Source organism: Syngnathus scovelli, chromosome 2 (genome assembly GCF_024217435.2).
Source record: "Syngnathus scovelli strain Florida chromosome 2, RoL_Ssco_1.2, whole genome shotgun sequence".
Classification (NCBI taxonomy): domain Eukaryota; kingdom Metazoa; phylum Chordata; class Actinopteri; order Syngnathiformes; family Syngnathidae; genus Syngnathus; species Syngnathus scovelli.
The window spans coordinates 15,322,113-15,335,720 of record NC_090848.1 but is presented as its reverse complement, the minus strand read 5'-3'; the positions used below and the strand labels follow the sequence as shown (position 1 = coordinate 15,335,720).

Genomic DNA, 13,608 nt, shown 5'->3' with positions numbered 1-13,608 from the left:
AAACAGTCAACGCTCAAGACACTCCTTTAATGATTCAAGTAACACCCACCTGCAATAAAATAGACAAAACTGCAACATCATAATAATCTGTCATCTTCCCTAAACTGTAAAAAGTATTCCTGTTATACTTTAGTACAATTTGAAGAACAAATAGCAACAACCAGATAATTAAGCGGTTTTCCCCTTTTCAAAAAATTCCTCCGAAAAGCTAATGAGGCATATAGTTTGTCAGTGATGATTCAAACTCATAAAGCACACTAACATGATCAACACACCCACTTTCGCTTGAGTCACAATGTTTGGAGAGTGTGGATTTGGCAAAGTTATCCTATTAGATACATAATGTATAAACAGCTACCATAGATTAGCATTGTCATTAGCACCTTTCAAAACCGCAACATAAATTAGGCTCAAGATAAAATGCCTCAGAATTTTCCTCCCATGAAATATACAGTGGATCTGGTACATATTCACACAACTTCAAACCACATTTTGTTATATTACATCTTCTTCGAAAATGCAAGGCCCCAATTGTCCTGGATTTGACCAGATAGCACCTAGATATTAACCTGAATGATTTCTGGAGAGATCACGAAATGGCTGTTGCCAAATTGCATTAAGTACTGCGCAAAAGGTGTGACGACTTACATTATGTCCCACATATGTGTGTGTTTTGACTAAATGTTTTTTTCAATTGTAGAGCGCTTTTCTACTTGTTAATGACCTCAAAGCGCTTCACACCGACTTCCTCATTTAGCTCCTGATGACACAGCACCAGGAGCAACTGGGGGTTCGGTATCTTGTTCAAGGATACTTGCGCATGGTCACAACGGCCGAAGATCAAACCCCCAAGCTCTGGATTAGGAAACTACCACTGAGTTATGTGTGGTGTTGCATATGTAGAAATAACTTAGAAAAGTAAATTCATCCATTTTAGAATAAGGTTGTAATATGAAAAAATATTGAAAAAGTTCAGCACTGTTAATACTTTCAGAATGAACTGTAAATGCTTCTATTAAATTATTGACATGAATAAAGCATCATATTACCACTATTTTTCTTCTGAGTCATAAAGCATTTTTCATCCAGTTAAACCTTTGTTACATGACACTAACAGCTAACACATTAAATTATCATCTTTAAAAATTATTCCTCTGCATCATAAGCAAAATATGTTTTACCCATAACGGTAGCCCGAGCGTGAGTGTGCGCCATCTAGAATCTGAAGGATGTAGCCACAGGTAAAATGTTTTGAGTCCAAATTAATTCATTATGCCTCTTCGAGGCTGGCTTGAAGGCAGTTGATTGGTGTCAACTTTTTTTTTTTTTTTTATCTTCACATGATGTCGGCTCGTTTGTCCCGCACTTTGTTCCTCTGCTTCGTCCTGGCCTTGAAGGCAGCTGAGTTGAAAAGATGCTGGTGAAGGAAATAATGAATTAGCCTTCAGTAGAGTACATGCAATAAGTAACAATATTACATAATCAATACAAAGATTAAAATATGTTAGTTCTTTCTTCCTTTATTGATTTTAATGAGTGCCTTGACCACCATCTACAATTATTTTGCATAAGTACTTAAAGAATACTTCTATTGAACAATAACCTCAGATTGGCACAAATTAACTCATTTTCACTCATTTCCTCCACAAAAAGGGCAGTCTTAACATGGCAAAGCAGGGTGTTAGGCTGAAGATATTGTGGTGAAGATGAGTGGCTAGACATTCAAATCTTCGGATGCTCAGAATTCATAGAACATGACCCCTGAGGCCAGAAGTAAGGCATTTACCTTCTCCAATCGTGAGATCTTGTTGGCTTTGACGGTTGCGTCAAGGATGATGGGAGGGCCAAGACCAATGATGTCTCTCAGAAGTGGGTTGAACTGCAGCCAGGCAAAAGAAAACCCCCAAATCCTTTATGAGAGTGTTGTTCCCAACTTCAAACATTTACTTTCACAGTCACTGGAGATAATAGAGTTTAATAATATAGTAATAGTGTTTCCTCACAAAATTGTGATTGGGTTTTTTAAAAAATAAAAAAAAAATTAAAAAATCTGTTTTCTTTTAAGCGCTTGCTGACCTGCAGATGGTGCCTAACACCAGACTCGAGGATCTCTTTGAAAGCATCATAGATTCTTCGCCTCATCCAGCTGTCGACGTACATGCTCTCTACTCCAAAACTGATCTTCTCATCTGTGAAGTCCTCATTCTGAAGGAGACATAACAGGATCTCTTAAGCGCCACAAACCAGAATAATATTAAATAGCTGAAGTTTTCAACAAAATAAAAAAGGCTAAATAATTTAAACAAGACGACTCCAAAAATGGGCAGAACACCAAACAAAAGCATGGACCAACCCAAAAATTATTTGTGGCGTGAGCGCACGATAGCCAAGTCATGTTGATCACGAGCAAAAATGCCATCCCACACAGCGTAAAATTGTAAAAGTTGGCAGCTGAAGCCCACCTCGATGTAGTGTAGAACCTCTCTGAAGATAGAGCGCTGTTTCCTCCTGTCGTTCTTGGCGCGATGCTTGTGGCTGTCAGTTGCTAAACTCTTCAGACTTTCACACAGACTTTCACCATCCTCCACCTCAAAGTCCTGCATACAAAAAAGAAAACTGAGTCATACAACCTTTCCAGCACGCAAAATTCCATATTTTGAAATGTTCACATTATTGTAGTTCCTATCAAGAAATTGTTCTGAGATCCAAACTTTATCAAAACACCGTAAGACCAACAAATTAAAAATTGGATGCACAGCATTCCCTCATTTTTTGTGGGCAATACATTGCATTACAGTACAAGCTTCAATAGGAGAATTTCTGCCAAGTCGAGATTGACTTATTTTGTGGGGATGATACTTGTTACCTTTAAAAATGCAGTATGTACCTCATCTATCTCGCGTCCGAGCTCAACCAGCAGGGCAATGGTTTCCCCAACAGTGATCCTATAATTGACGTCACTACTTTGCAGACAAGCTTGCAGCTTGGGGAGGTGGCTGCAACAGATCATGAGTTTGTGATTTCAAAAATCAAATTATAAAAACATTAATTCAAAGATAAAGCCTCGACTCACAGGTGCAGCAAGACTAAGAGTTTGGATGCTGGACACATGGTGACCAGCAAGGACCATGCCTGCATGGCGGCACTATGGAGACCTGGGCCACCAGGTTTGGGTGTGGGCAGCACTCCCTCTTTGTTGGGGTAGGAAGACATGAACACGCTCTCCAGGAGGGACAATGACTTGATCAAGTCCTGACAGGGTTCAAAATGAAACAATGAAAAGGGTTGGTGTGTACTTAACAAAACATGCATTCCCATCAGTTCACCCAGTCATAAAACACAGAAGCATATTTTATTGTGTTGTCTTTTTGTATTATTGTATTGTTATTTTTAGACTCATACAAGGGATGCTCAGTTTACAACAAAGCTCTTTTTCTATAACAGGAACAAAGCTGGAAAGTACCATATTCCAACACCATGCAGTTGTAAAGTCATCATTTCTGGAAATATTTGAAAGGAAAACACTACTAGGGCATAAATATAAAACAATTGAAAAATTGCAGTTCACAGCAGTCAATATTGTCGCTGGTGTGCTAACTGCCGGTAGTTGCCATCGGTAACCTAAAAAGCAATGTATGAATTATAAGAAAAGTAAACTGAGGGCTCCCTCTAATTGACTACCTGGAAATCCAGCCATTTTATACAAAGAGCCAATAGGTCAAGTGGAGCTTCTTTTTTTTTTCCCCAACCTTTTAAACAAAGCTGTTCTCACCTCTCCATCTTCAGCGGAAGAGACATAGCAGCACATCCCCAAAGCTCTGGCACACTGATGGGGACACAAGCAAAGACAAACAGATAAGTTAAACTAGACACTATTCTTTCATTGCTTTTTCTCTAGTCAGCTGGACAACACCAGAAGGTCAAATACAAATACAAGGTCACATGTGTCTTTTGAATTTCGCATGAATTTGAAAGTTTATAATTAATCAAGATAGTATTGTCATTTTAAACAATTTAAGTATATTTCATAAGGTCTCATATGCATGAAATTAACTTTGGAGGTTGTTGTTTACAATTAATAAAGTCAAAACATATACAAAGAGATTAAAGAGTTTATATTTTTTGTATGAAAAACACACTGGGGCGTCTATTTGGTTTGCCTTGTTTGTTTACATTTCTTTTAGTAATTGGATTCAATTCAATTTCATTCCGGATTCAGGGTCCACTTCATATAAAAACAGACACACAAAAAAATAAACCGTTATATATTAAGAAAACAGGCATACTAGTGTTTCCACTTGTTTGACTGGTCGTGGATTGCACTGATCCGATATTTGACGGTGACACAGTCATTCGTAAAATCGTGATAGTACCAATAATTGTGATATTTTGATCAAGATAACTGGTTTCGACTCTAATGTGAACCAAGTGCTTCCCGTGTTTACTGACACTCTGGCGTGCCGCTATAGCGGCCGTGTTGTCAATCAAGATGCTGGTGAGAACGGGTCGCAGCATGTTGAAGCCCTCCATTGCCTCATCTCCTCCCCCCAACTGGATGCAGAGCAGTGCAAAGACGGTCGCCGCGGCAGCTTGCTCCTCTGTGCTGCCTGGCCACGTGGAGGGAACATGGCAGAAAACATTATTAATGTCAAACTGCGTATTTGTAAGAACTCTAAGTGGTAAAATGAGAAAGAGCAAGACTGACCTTTTTTAAGGCTCCTCTCCAAGCAGTCGCTGACTGTGAAGCGTCTCTCTGTGAGGAACTCGTATAACACTTTGGATGAGAAGGCCAGCCGCAATGACTCGAGGGCTGCGAGTCGAGTCTTTGTACTGAATGAGAGCAGACAGGAAAGAGTTTTTGAGGGACATGCCGCCATTGTGGATTTTCATGACGTGAAACAGGAGCCTCACCTCTTGTCCGTTAGGTTGTCAATGCACTGTTTGAGTTTATCTTCCGTTTCTTCTTGGGCAGTTAGCTCGTCAACCTGCTCTCCTCCTTTAATGAAAGGGGAATTATTTCTTTTACCCAAGACAAAGGTACAAAAAAACCTCCCACTAATTGTGAATCAAGCCAACCTGTGACCTCTTCTAGCACGGAGGTGCTTTCACTGGCACTGCTGTAGTGGCTGAGAACGTCCGACGTCAGCTCGTCGTCACTGGCTCCCGAATCCGCCTTTGCTCCATTTTTGAGACCTAACGGGCAACACAAGAATAGGAATATTAAGATCGGTTCTCAAAAAATTTGGTTGGAACTTCACTGGGAGATAAAGTGTTAATATTTAGTATTTTGTAGCATATTTATTTGCGTTTGGATGTATTGTCACATATTTGTTCATAAGCTTGTATTTAAATCAGTAATGGAAATGGCACCTAAATTTGGAGCTACGCAATCATTGTAATATTTAATAGGGTGAATGTTAGTAAATAAAGAAAGCAGACTGACAATATAAAACACAGAGGCAAGTCAACTTTGCTCAGCTGTTTTTCCCCCACTATGTAACTCAGTGTGGCTTACGTGTTATGCATGTGTGCGTGTGCGCATGCATGCACAAAGCAAGCTAGCCCTCAAATTACTGCTGGATCAGGACTTTTTACTGTTGGCCCATTGGTGTGGCATTCCATGTGCACAACCCTCAATGCTATGTTGTGTGAGTGTTCATGTTGCAGGTCATCAAGGTCAGGGGAGGTAATTCAGAGGTCATTGGATTGTGTGGAGTCAAGTGCAGTGTAAACTTTTTGAGGGGGTGAAGCTGTGCTGTGTCGGCATTGCCACTGTGACACTGGGTGGGGCAATTAATACATTCTGTAGCTATAATCTTTCTTCGTGGCTTCTGTAGTTCAAAGTGTGCACTTGCTAGCATGCACTGCTTGCACGAACATAGAAACTTGTTTTAGTTGGCGACTGTCTATCCAAAATGTGACAAGCAAATGTATTTGCTGCTAAGAAAGTGGTGCTCAAGAGACAAAAGTCCTGATGACGCAGTGGGGACAAGGGTTACAGGAGTTACCTTTCAGTGAGGCTCTAGCCGTCAACTGTAGCTGTAGAACCTCCTGACGAAGAGATCCTGGAGATGATGTATGGGTGTCGGAATGAATGACGTAAATATAGGATGTGTTGGTGGGAGAATATAGAAATGGAATGCGGAAGAAAAGGGTGTAAAAGAATGACCGGGAAGAAAGCATAAAATGTGAGATTTTTTTTTTTTTAAATGTACTTTATGAGGTCTTCAGCCAGGTCTGTCTGACATCCATTCATTTAGAAAACATCAATATAAAAATAAAGAAGCAGTTAAGTCCAATAGGTATTCCAGCTTCCTCCCACATGCCAAAACCTGCACATTTGATTCTTGAAATTGTCGAAAGCTGCGGGCACGAGTGTCAATACTAGAAGCTGTCTAACAGTATGGGCGAAAGCTCAACATGTGCATGCCAGAGCCACACCAGTGCACAAAAAAATGAGATCACACGTGACAGCACAGGCACTCAGAACACACGTGACTAAGTTAGACTAACACATGGGACCTTTGCGCGCAGCTGTCACTCAAAAGGTTGAAATAAAACCAGGTTTTTCATAGGCGTGCACAAGTATAAATAGAAGATTATTTCTAGCAGTGGGAGGTAATGAAGTACAAATAGTGTATGGCAGTTATGGCATTGTGATTTACTTACTGTACTTGTATTTCCTACATTTGAAAATATATTTCTGAAATTTCAATTTCTGACTTTGTTGAACTAAGTGGGTTATTTTTTCACCCTTGTCAGATAATGTGATGGGGGAAAAATGTACATAGGCAAACTGTCAAATGCATTGAGATGGTGGGATAATATAGGGAGGAAAAAGTGTCAACAGTAACATAAGCAAGATGCTCCCCACGTGAAGAGAATTGTTTGTTTTAGCCCCAAGTTTGCCAAGTTTCGTGGCATATCTGTTGTCTTATATACCAGTCTGACAATCATCATTTCAAGAATTAAAAAAAAATCATCACGTTATCAAAACAGATATTTTTAAAATCAATTTCTATCTTTGCACTTGCGTGTTTTCCTTTTCTCTAATAACTTTTGTTTGTGTTTTTATGCAAATCTCTCTACTTTTTTGCCACCTCTGATTCTAAATAAAAAATGAAGTTGACGTACAAACATTGTTTCGCACACAGTTGTTGTCTAACTGGAACACTGATGACAAGGTCAGTGCAAAAACATTTTGAAGACTAATTGGAAGGAGTAATTTTGCTAAAATTAGCATAACATCAAACCCTGGGGAAATGACAACTTCCACCATAAAGTCATCTTATTAACACTGTCATGCAGTCACAATTCTGTTATTAGCTACCTGTGGGAAAGATGGATTATACTACTGTTGTGAGCACACTTACCGGCTTTTGTAGAGCCCCGTTTCCCTTTTTTATTTCGCGGCATGGCGACCGGCAGATTTAGCCGGGCGAGGCTAACTAAAGTCTGCTTTCAAACTGTCCGACTTCAAATCTCCTCTCAGCTTTACAATCGGCGTGGAGACATCTGGGGTTGTTTCCACGATGACAATTCAAAATAAAAACGATGAAATTTCCTCTGACACTATTCTTGTGAAGAGTTGGCTAAAGCTGACTGGCCAAAAACCGCCCAACTCGCTGACTTCCACCCGGGAATAAAATCTTGCCCACAGGTGACAAACCCACTCGCCTTCACGATTGTTATCGGTGTATTATCTATGCTTGTCGCCAGGTATTCTATACGTAACACCGGGTTGGCACAGTGAGCATTTGTCAAAGAGTTTGGGAAGGAGTTTGAAGCACGCTGCAGTTGCGAAGTCCACCATCTTCCTTTCCTCTCACAGCAGAGAGCACGCCGGCTAACGGGGTTGCCAGTTTAGCTTGGTCAAGGATGCCAGCTCCAAGTCACCGATCCCCCTTTCCGCTAATAGTTTGAGCAGAAAAGACAGAGTCCCTCTTTCAGTAATAGCTAATAATCATAGAGGGATTTTGCATATCTAAAATAAAGGACTATGTAGTGATCTCGCCAGAAAAATGAAAAATATTGTTTTTACATGACGAGGTCGTGGCGTTAGGTACGTCAGTGAAGTCCGAACGCTGTTTTGACGTCAGACATTGGGTGGGGGCTTGAACCTAATGAGGCTTGAACAACGCGTGATTAAATTGTACATTAAGTTGTTTGAGTTTATGTATGAAACACAAGAATTTTAGTGATTAGAAAATAAATCATCTTTAATAAAAGGGAAGTGTTCACACATGAAATAATGTTACAGATTAGGTTTTCAAGTAAAGATTCACATCAATTGCTGACAAAAATGTTCAATAATTTCTGATCAGTAGTATTCTGCTTTAAACAAAACACAATAAAGGTTACTACTAATGTGTCAAGTGTAGCACTTTCAGAAACAAAAACATGACTACTCGTGTTTTTTGTTTCTGATGTTTTTCGGTGTGGAAAAAAAAACTGTTTGTGATCACTGGAGCATCATGAGGCTATTTTCATTTGTTAGACTTGACTTCATTGATAGAAGATATTAATATACGATACATTGTTATTAAATTAAATAAGAAGTCATATTAATCCAATAGAAAAAAACATTTGTAAGGACACTTTTTGATAAAACAGTAGTAGTGTTTAGGTTGTCATAGTAGTGGTAATTTCATCCACTAGTTGTAAACTTGTCAGAAGTAAGATATTCTCTTTTTTATAAAAAAAAAATGAAAAAGATAGAAAACGAGCAGGTATTTTGAATGAAAAATCAGATGCTACCTCCATCACCACAAAGGCTGCTGATTGGTCCATCAATTATTAAAGTTTTACAAACAGTATTTAGACTTAAATTTACATCAGAACTCATCACCTCATCACTGTAGTTGCTTTGTTACTCAGTAGGATTATACAAAAATTACCAAATAAATAAAGTCTAGCTTTATTTACACATCCATCTTCGTTGGTCAATACGAGATGTATTATGGTTGCTGGCCAATGAAAAGCATATTTTTTGTGATTAAAATACACATCTAACAAAATGACCTTTTGTTGTGTTGCGCAGGAAAGCTCAGAAAATTTGGAGATACATTGGCCAGCTGATCTGGAAAACCGCGGAAGAAAAACGTTCACATGTAAGGAAAACGCTTGTAGGAACGTTGCTCTATCCTGAATAGTAATTTGTAGGGACGAAGGGCATCTTGCACACAGTGGCAGCCACTGCTTTTTTCCTGACCTCCACCTGGATTGCTGTCCCATTCTTGGCATAGGCGGTGTCCACGTAACCCATAGCGACATTCTTTTTCAGGCAAGGTGAGGGGCAGCCGCTGGTCACTTCACCTAGGAAGAGAACCAAAAGCTGCAATTACACTGCATAAAGAGCTTGCTTTGCTGATTTGTTAAAAAAAAAAAAAAAAAAAAATGCAGACTAACCAATACCAGAGGTCTCGTTATTGTTTGACAGTTGACATTTGCAATTTGTGAAGTTTTCTACTTTTTTGATGAAGTGGCAGTAATAAAAAAGAAGAACTTATTACCAGTACACGTTACTTCTTTCCAACTGCATGAAAACGAGTATCCTAAATAAAAATGAAATAAAACCTGTACAATACAATATTAGAGACCTTATTAATAGATACTTTTATTTGGAGAATTAAACATTCAAAGATATCAAAAACCTCCTGGATTGTACTGGGTTTGATTTCCGAGGCAGCAAATTTGTTCTCTGACCTATGACTTTTCCATCTGGACTGAGTATGGGTGTGTGTTGTCTGACGGGAGGCCCCGTAGAAATCAGGCCAACTCTCTTCCTGGCAGTCTTCGCCTTGATTTGAGGAACAATGATGTCCGCACCAGGGAAGTCCTTGGCCTGACGCCGTCTCTTTCCTGCACGTCACATGAAATTCATGCTGTGAATGCGGCGGTGGACACAATTCATTCAGCATTTGATTAAAGGCTCACCTATTGTCCAAACGAGTGTGGCCTCCACGGGCGTGGTGCTCTCGTCTATGTCGTTGCCATAGAGACAGAGGCCCGCCTCCAGTCGCAGGCTGTCTCTGGCACCCAGGCCGGCCAGCTTGACCTCGCTGTGCGCCAGCAGCTTCTCGGTCAGCTCCACCACTCTAGACTGAGGAACAGAAATCTGGCAAGCACACAGCAAGACGTCTTAACTGTTGCCATTTTGTGCAGTTTTGATGTCATGTTCATAATAAAAGAGGAGTCAAAACACAAAGCAGCAATGGGTGCAAGTACCTCCACCCCGTCCTCTCCGGTGTATCCACACCGGGTGACCCTGCAGCCAGGAATACCAAAGACAGTAGCCAGGGCAGAAGTCATGAAGGGCAGTTTGCTGAGGTCCTCCTTCAAGCCCTCCTGCAGCACCCGAGACATGGACGGACCTGAAGATATAAAACAGTCAACCGGGAATCAGGAACGACATACAAGAGGAACACTATGCAGAGACACACAAATCCAATGTCCAATAAATATCTCACCTTGAAGTGCAATCAGCGCTTCGTCAAGGAACTCCAGATCCACGTCTGAGCCTGACGCCTTGAACTCTGCAAGTCTGGACTGGAGGTAATACGCATGCAGCGAAAACACAAATTTTAGTTGAGTTAAAAACGCTTTTTTTGTGTATTTTGGGGAAAAAGTAACACCATTGAATGAAGAATTGAGTTTTTAAATCTTGTCACGGTCCACTCGTCACTCACCTTCATATGAGCAGAGTCTTTGTCTGCGCAGCCAGCGTTGGAGACCACATAGAGATAGCCCTGGTCCGTCTTTGTTACGATGAGGTCATCAATAATTCCCCCCTTATCATTAGTGAAGAGGGAAAGTGTACCCTAGAAATAAGAGAAGACTGACATGTGAGGAACCGGTTTCCTAATCAAGTCTCTCACTTGCCCATTGTTGTTCATGTAGACCTCACCTGGTTGTCTTTAAGTTCTGAAATATCTGCTACCACGAGAGACTCCATGAACCTGATCCTGTCTTTGCCATGGACTTTGGTCTAATAAAAACAATAAACGTGATGGACGGTTAGTTGGAGGTACAAAAAAGAAAAAATGGCCCACAGGTGGACCATGTCACCTGCAGCATGTGGCTGACGTCAAAGATGGCGCTGTGCTCTCTGGTGTGCATGTGAGAACTGATGTGACTGTCTTTGTACTGCACAGGCATACTCCAGCCTGCAAAGTCCACCATCTTCCCTCCATGTGCCTTGTGGAAGTCAAACAGTGGCGTCTTCTTCAAGGCGACCTGGAGTAGAGAAAACGGACAAACTGACATATAGAAATAGCCAGGACCCAACCAATTTTTTTTTTTTTTCAAGCCGATGCCAAATTAAACTTCAACTTTGGTCCTTGGCACCAACACGCCGCAAGATGTCATCATAAAACTCATCAATTCACTTCTACATGGCATCAAGATGGCAGACAATGGTGCCAAAGCAATACTTTAATTGTTTTGGCTTGTGCACAAAAAACGTAAATAGGGGGGGACTGCACTGGAGTACCTGGTGAAAACCCAGCCAAATGATATGTACACGTTTGACCTTTGGAACGAGAATGAAACGTAGCCCTTATCTGTGTACAAGCGTGAAGCGGTGCTTTGTGGAATGGCAGTTTGCTCTTTAGGCAAGATTCAATATATTGTTTCCTTTTTTTTTGTTTTAAACAAAAGTCCAAGGTCAGCAGGTATTTAAGGAAAGCGGTTGTCCAGGCTGTAACACTCGGGACTCAGATAAAGTGAGATAAACACCACAAATAAGAATTAATGATTAGCACCAATATGCTGTTCAAGCTGCAGGATGAATGAATGAATGAATGAATGAATGAATGAATGAATGAATGAATGAATGAATGAATGAATGAATGAATGACAACGACACAGCACATTTATAAAGCCTCGTGAACATTAAACAATGGAGATGGTGTTTAAGTGCTCATGTCACATCCGTTGCTTGTTTTTAGTTGGATTAAATTCACATGAAAGGACAAAACGGGCACAGATGTTCATTATATCTGCATGAACACACCACAGCTTTCAGCCAGTCACGAATGATGACTCATTAGCCATTGGCAGAGACAATCATTCATTAACACTTGCATTCACCCCTTTGACCTTTTTCGAGTCTTCAATGAACCTATATTGGGGAATGTGTGATGAAGCCATGATCAGCACGAGAGCCACCATGCTGCTCCATTAGATTTTTTGTTGTTGCTGCTATATTTTGTATGCATTCTCAACAAGCTACCGTGGAAAATGGTGATTAAATCAACACAAAGTGAGGGAATATTAGTGGTAATTCCTCATTTTGTCATTGGGTGAATTGTGAAAAGTGGAAAATTCATCTCATGTGTTGGATGCATTCATGTGACAGGAGTCCCAAGATGTGCAAAAATAATTGGATGCTGCTCTGGGAAAAAAAAAAAAAAAAAAAAAAAAAGAAAATGTCGATACTATTCTAACTATTTTGACTGTTTGCTCGTGTGGCGTAAATTTAATTTGTACGTAATGTATAAAAAAAGGTCTACAAGTCATATCTAAAATTATCTGTACATGTGTAAAGAGGAGAATTTTTTTTGTTTTGATTTTTATTTGGGATACATTCCTGCCTATGAATAACCTACTAGTACTAACGTGATAAGAGAACAAAGTCTAGGACTAGATAAGATTTTCTACTTCTAACTCACTTTGAACATGGACACTGTGCTGAACTAAGACATCTTTAATTTTATTTTTTTATTTTTAAGATGACAATTTCGGGTTTTTTGTGAGGGTACTTAATTTTGATTTTCCTCCAACGCTATCCATTTAACTGCACCAACTTCATTGAGGCGCCATCCGTTACATTAAAACGCCATATGTCGGTACCGTGGACACCGTGTCCGAGACTTCAAAACACTCTATGTATCATGTTTTCTGGAAAGCATTCACCATGCATCCACTCACCTCTGCACTTGAAGAAGCATCTCGTTCCTGCAGCTTTGCGGTCGCACATCGGGTCGCCCGCAGCCGGGCTTCTCTGCAAGCCCGACGCCCGACCACCGAAGGCACGACCCCGGCCGACAAACGAGCCCACATGTCGACAAAAAGTCGCAAGGAGTGTGTCGCCCTTGATGCTCGCTCGCTCGCTGCTCCTTGGAGTAGGAAAGCCGTGCCGCTTGTGATTGTTGCTCAATACTTTCTGGACCTCGCACTCATTATGTGGAATTTCTGCTTTCCTTGTCGCAACACGCGAAGTGCTTTATGGGAATTGTAGTTGGCAAACTGGCTGCTTAGCTGTATGATAGGGCTACAATTTTCCATCAGTGCCATAAATGAAGGACCAAAAAAAATTGTTTTTAATTATTGATAACATTTCTGCATATGTGCATACTTCATGCATATGTATTCATTCATTCTCATATACTGTCATATATTTCTTAATTCATGTATAAAAGATCCTTTACCCTAACCAAACAACAAGGGGTTTAAAGTAAACAACAAAATAACAACATATTGTGATTACTTCACTGGTTTCTTTTATGTCAAACAAATTGTTTTAGGTTCATTACCTGACATGTTTCGGCGGTTTCTTCTGCCTTCATCAGAGATATTGTGATTCTTTTTTCCAGTGCAAAGGGCTGT

At 40.3% G+C, this 13,608-nt stretch overlaps 2 protein-coding genes across 3 annotated transcripts; both read right to left on the bottom strand.

Annotated features, from left to right (window-relative positions):
• Positions 1 to 6: 6 nt before the first annotated feature.
• Positions 7 to 7,880, bottom strand: ifrd2 (interferon-related developmental regulator 2). Of its 2 annotated transcripts, XM_049753590.2 has the most exons (13): positions 7,374 to 7,880; positions 6,009 to 6,065; positions 5,077 to 5,193; positions 4,912 to 4,996; positions 4,706 to 4,830; positions 4,450 to 4,607; positions 3,773 to 3,826; positions 3,074 to 3,252; positions 2,888 to 2,996; positions 2,463 to 2,597; positions 2,077 to 2,205; positions 1,787 to 1,879; positions 7 to 1,417 (listed from the first exon to the last, which is right to left on the bottom strand). In XM_049753590.2, exons 1-13 carry the CDS (start codon positions 7,414 to 7,416, stop codon positions 1,337 to 1,339), a joined length of 1,365 nt encoding a protein of 454 aa, XP_049609547.1. In that variant the 5' UTR covers positions 7,417 to 7,880; the 3' UTR covers positions 7 to 1,336. The 2 variants fall into 2 exon arrangements, with proteins under 2 accessions (XP_049609547.1, XP_049609548.1); XM_049753591.2 differs by lacking the exon at positions 6,009 to 6,065 and having other exon boundaries at positions 7,374 to 7,868.
• A 312-nt stretch (positions 7,881 to 8,192) lies between these two features.
• amt (aminomethyltransferase) lies at positions 8,193 to 13,227 on the bottom strand. Its single transcript, XM_049753592.2, has 9 exons — positions 12,931 to 13,227; positions 11,068 to 11,235; positions 10,907 to 10,987; positions 10,689 to 10,820; positions 10,470 to 10,548; positions 10,228 to 10,373; positions 9,937 to 10,117; positions 9,706 to 9,861; positions 8,193 to 9,315 (listed from the first exon to the last, which is right to left on the bottom strand). The coding sequence occupies exons 1-9, from the start codon at positions 13,060 to 13,062 to the stop codon at positions 9,140 to 9,142; spliced, it is 1,251 nt and encodes a 416-aa protein (XP_049609549.1). The 5' UTR covers positions 13,063 to 13,227; the 3' UTR covers positions 8,193 to 9,139.
• Positions 13,228 to 13,608: the final 381 nt, after the last annotated feature.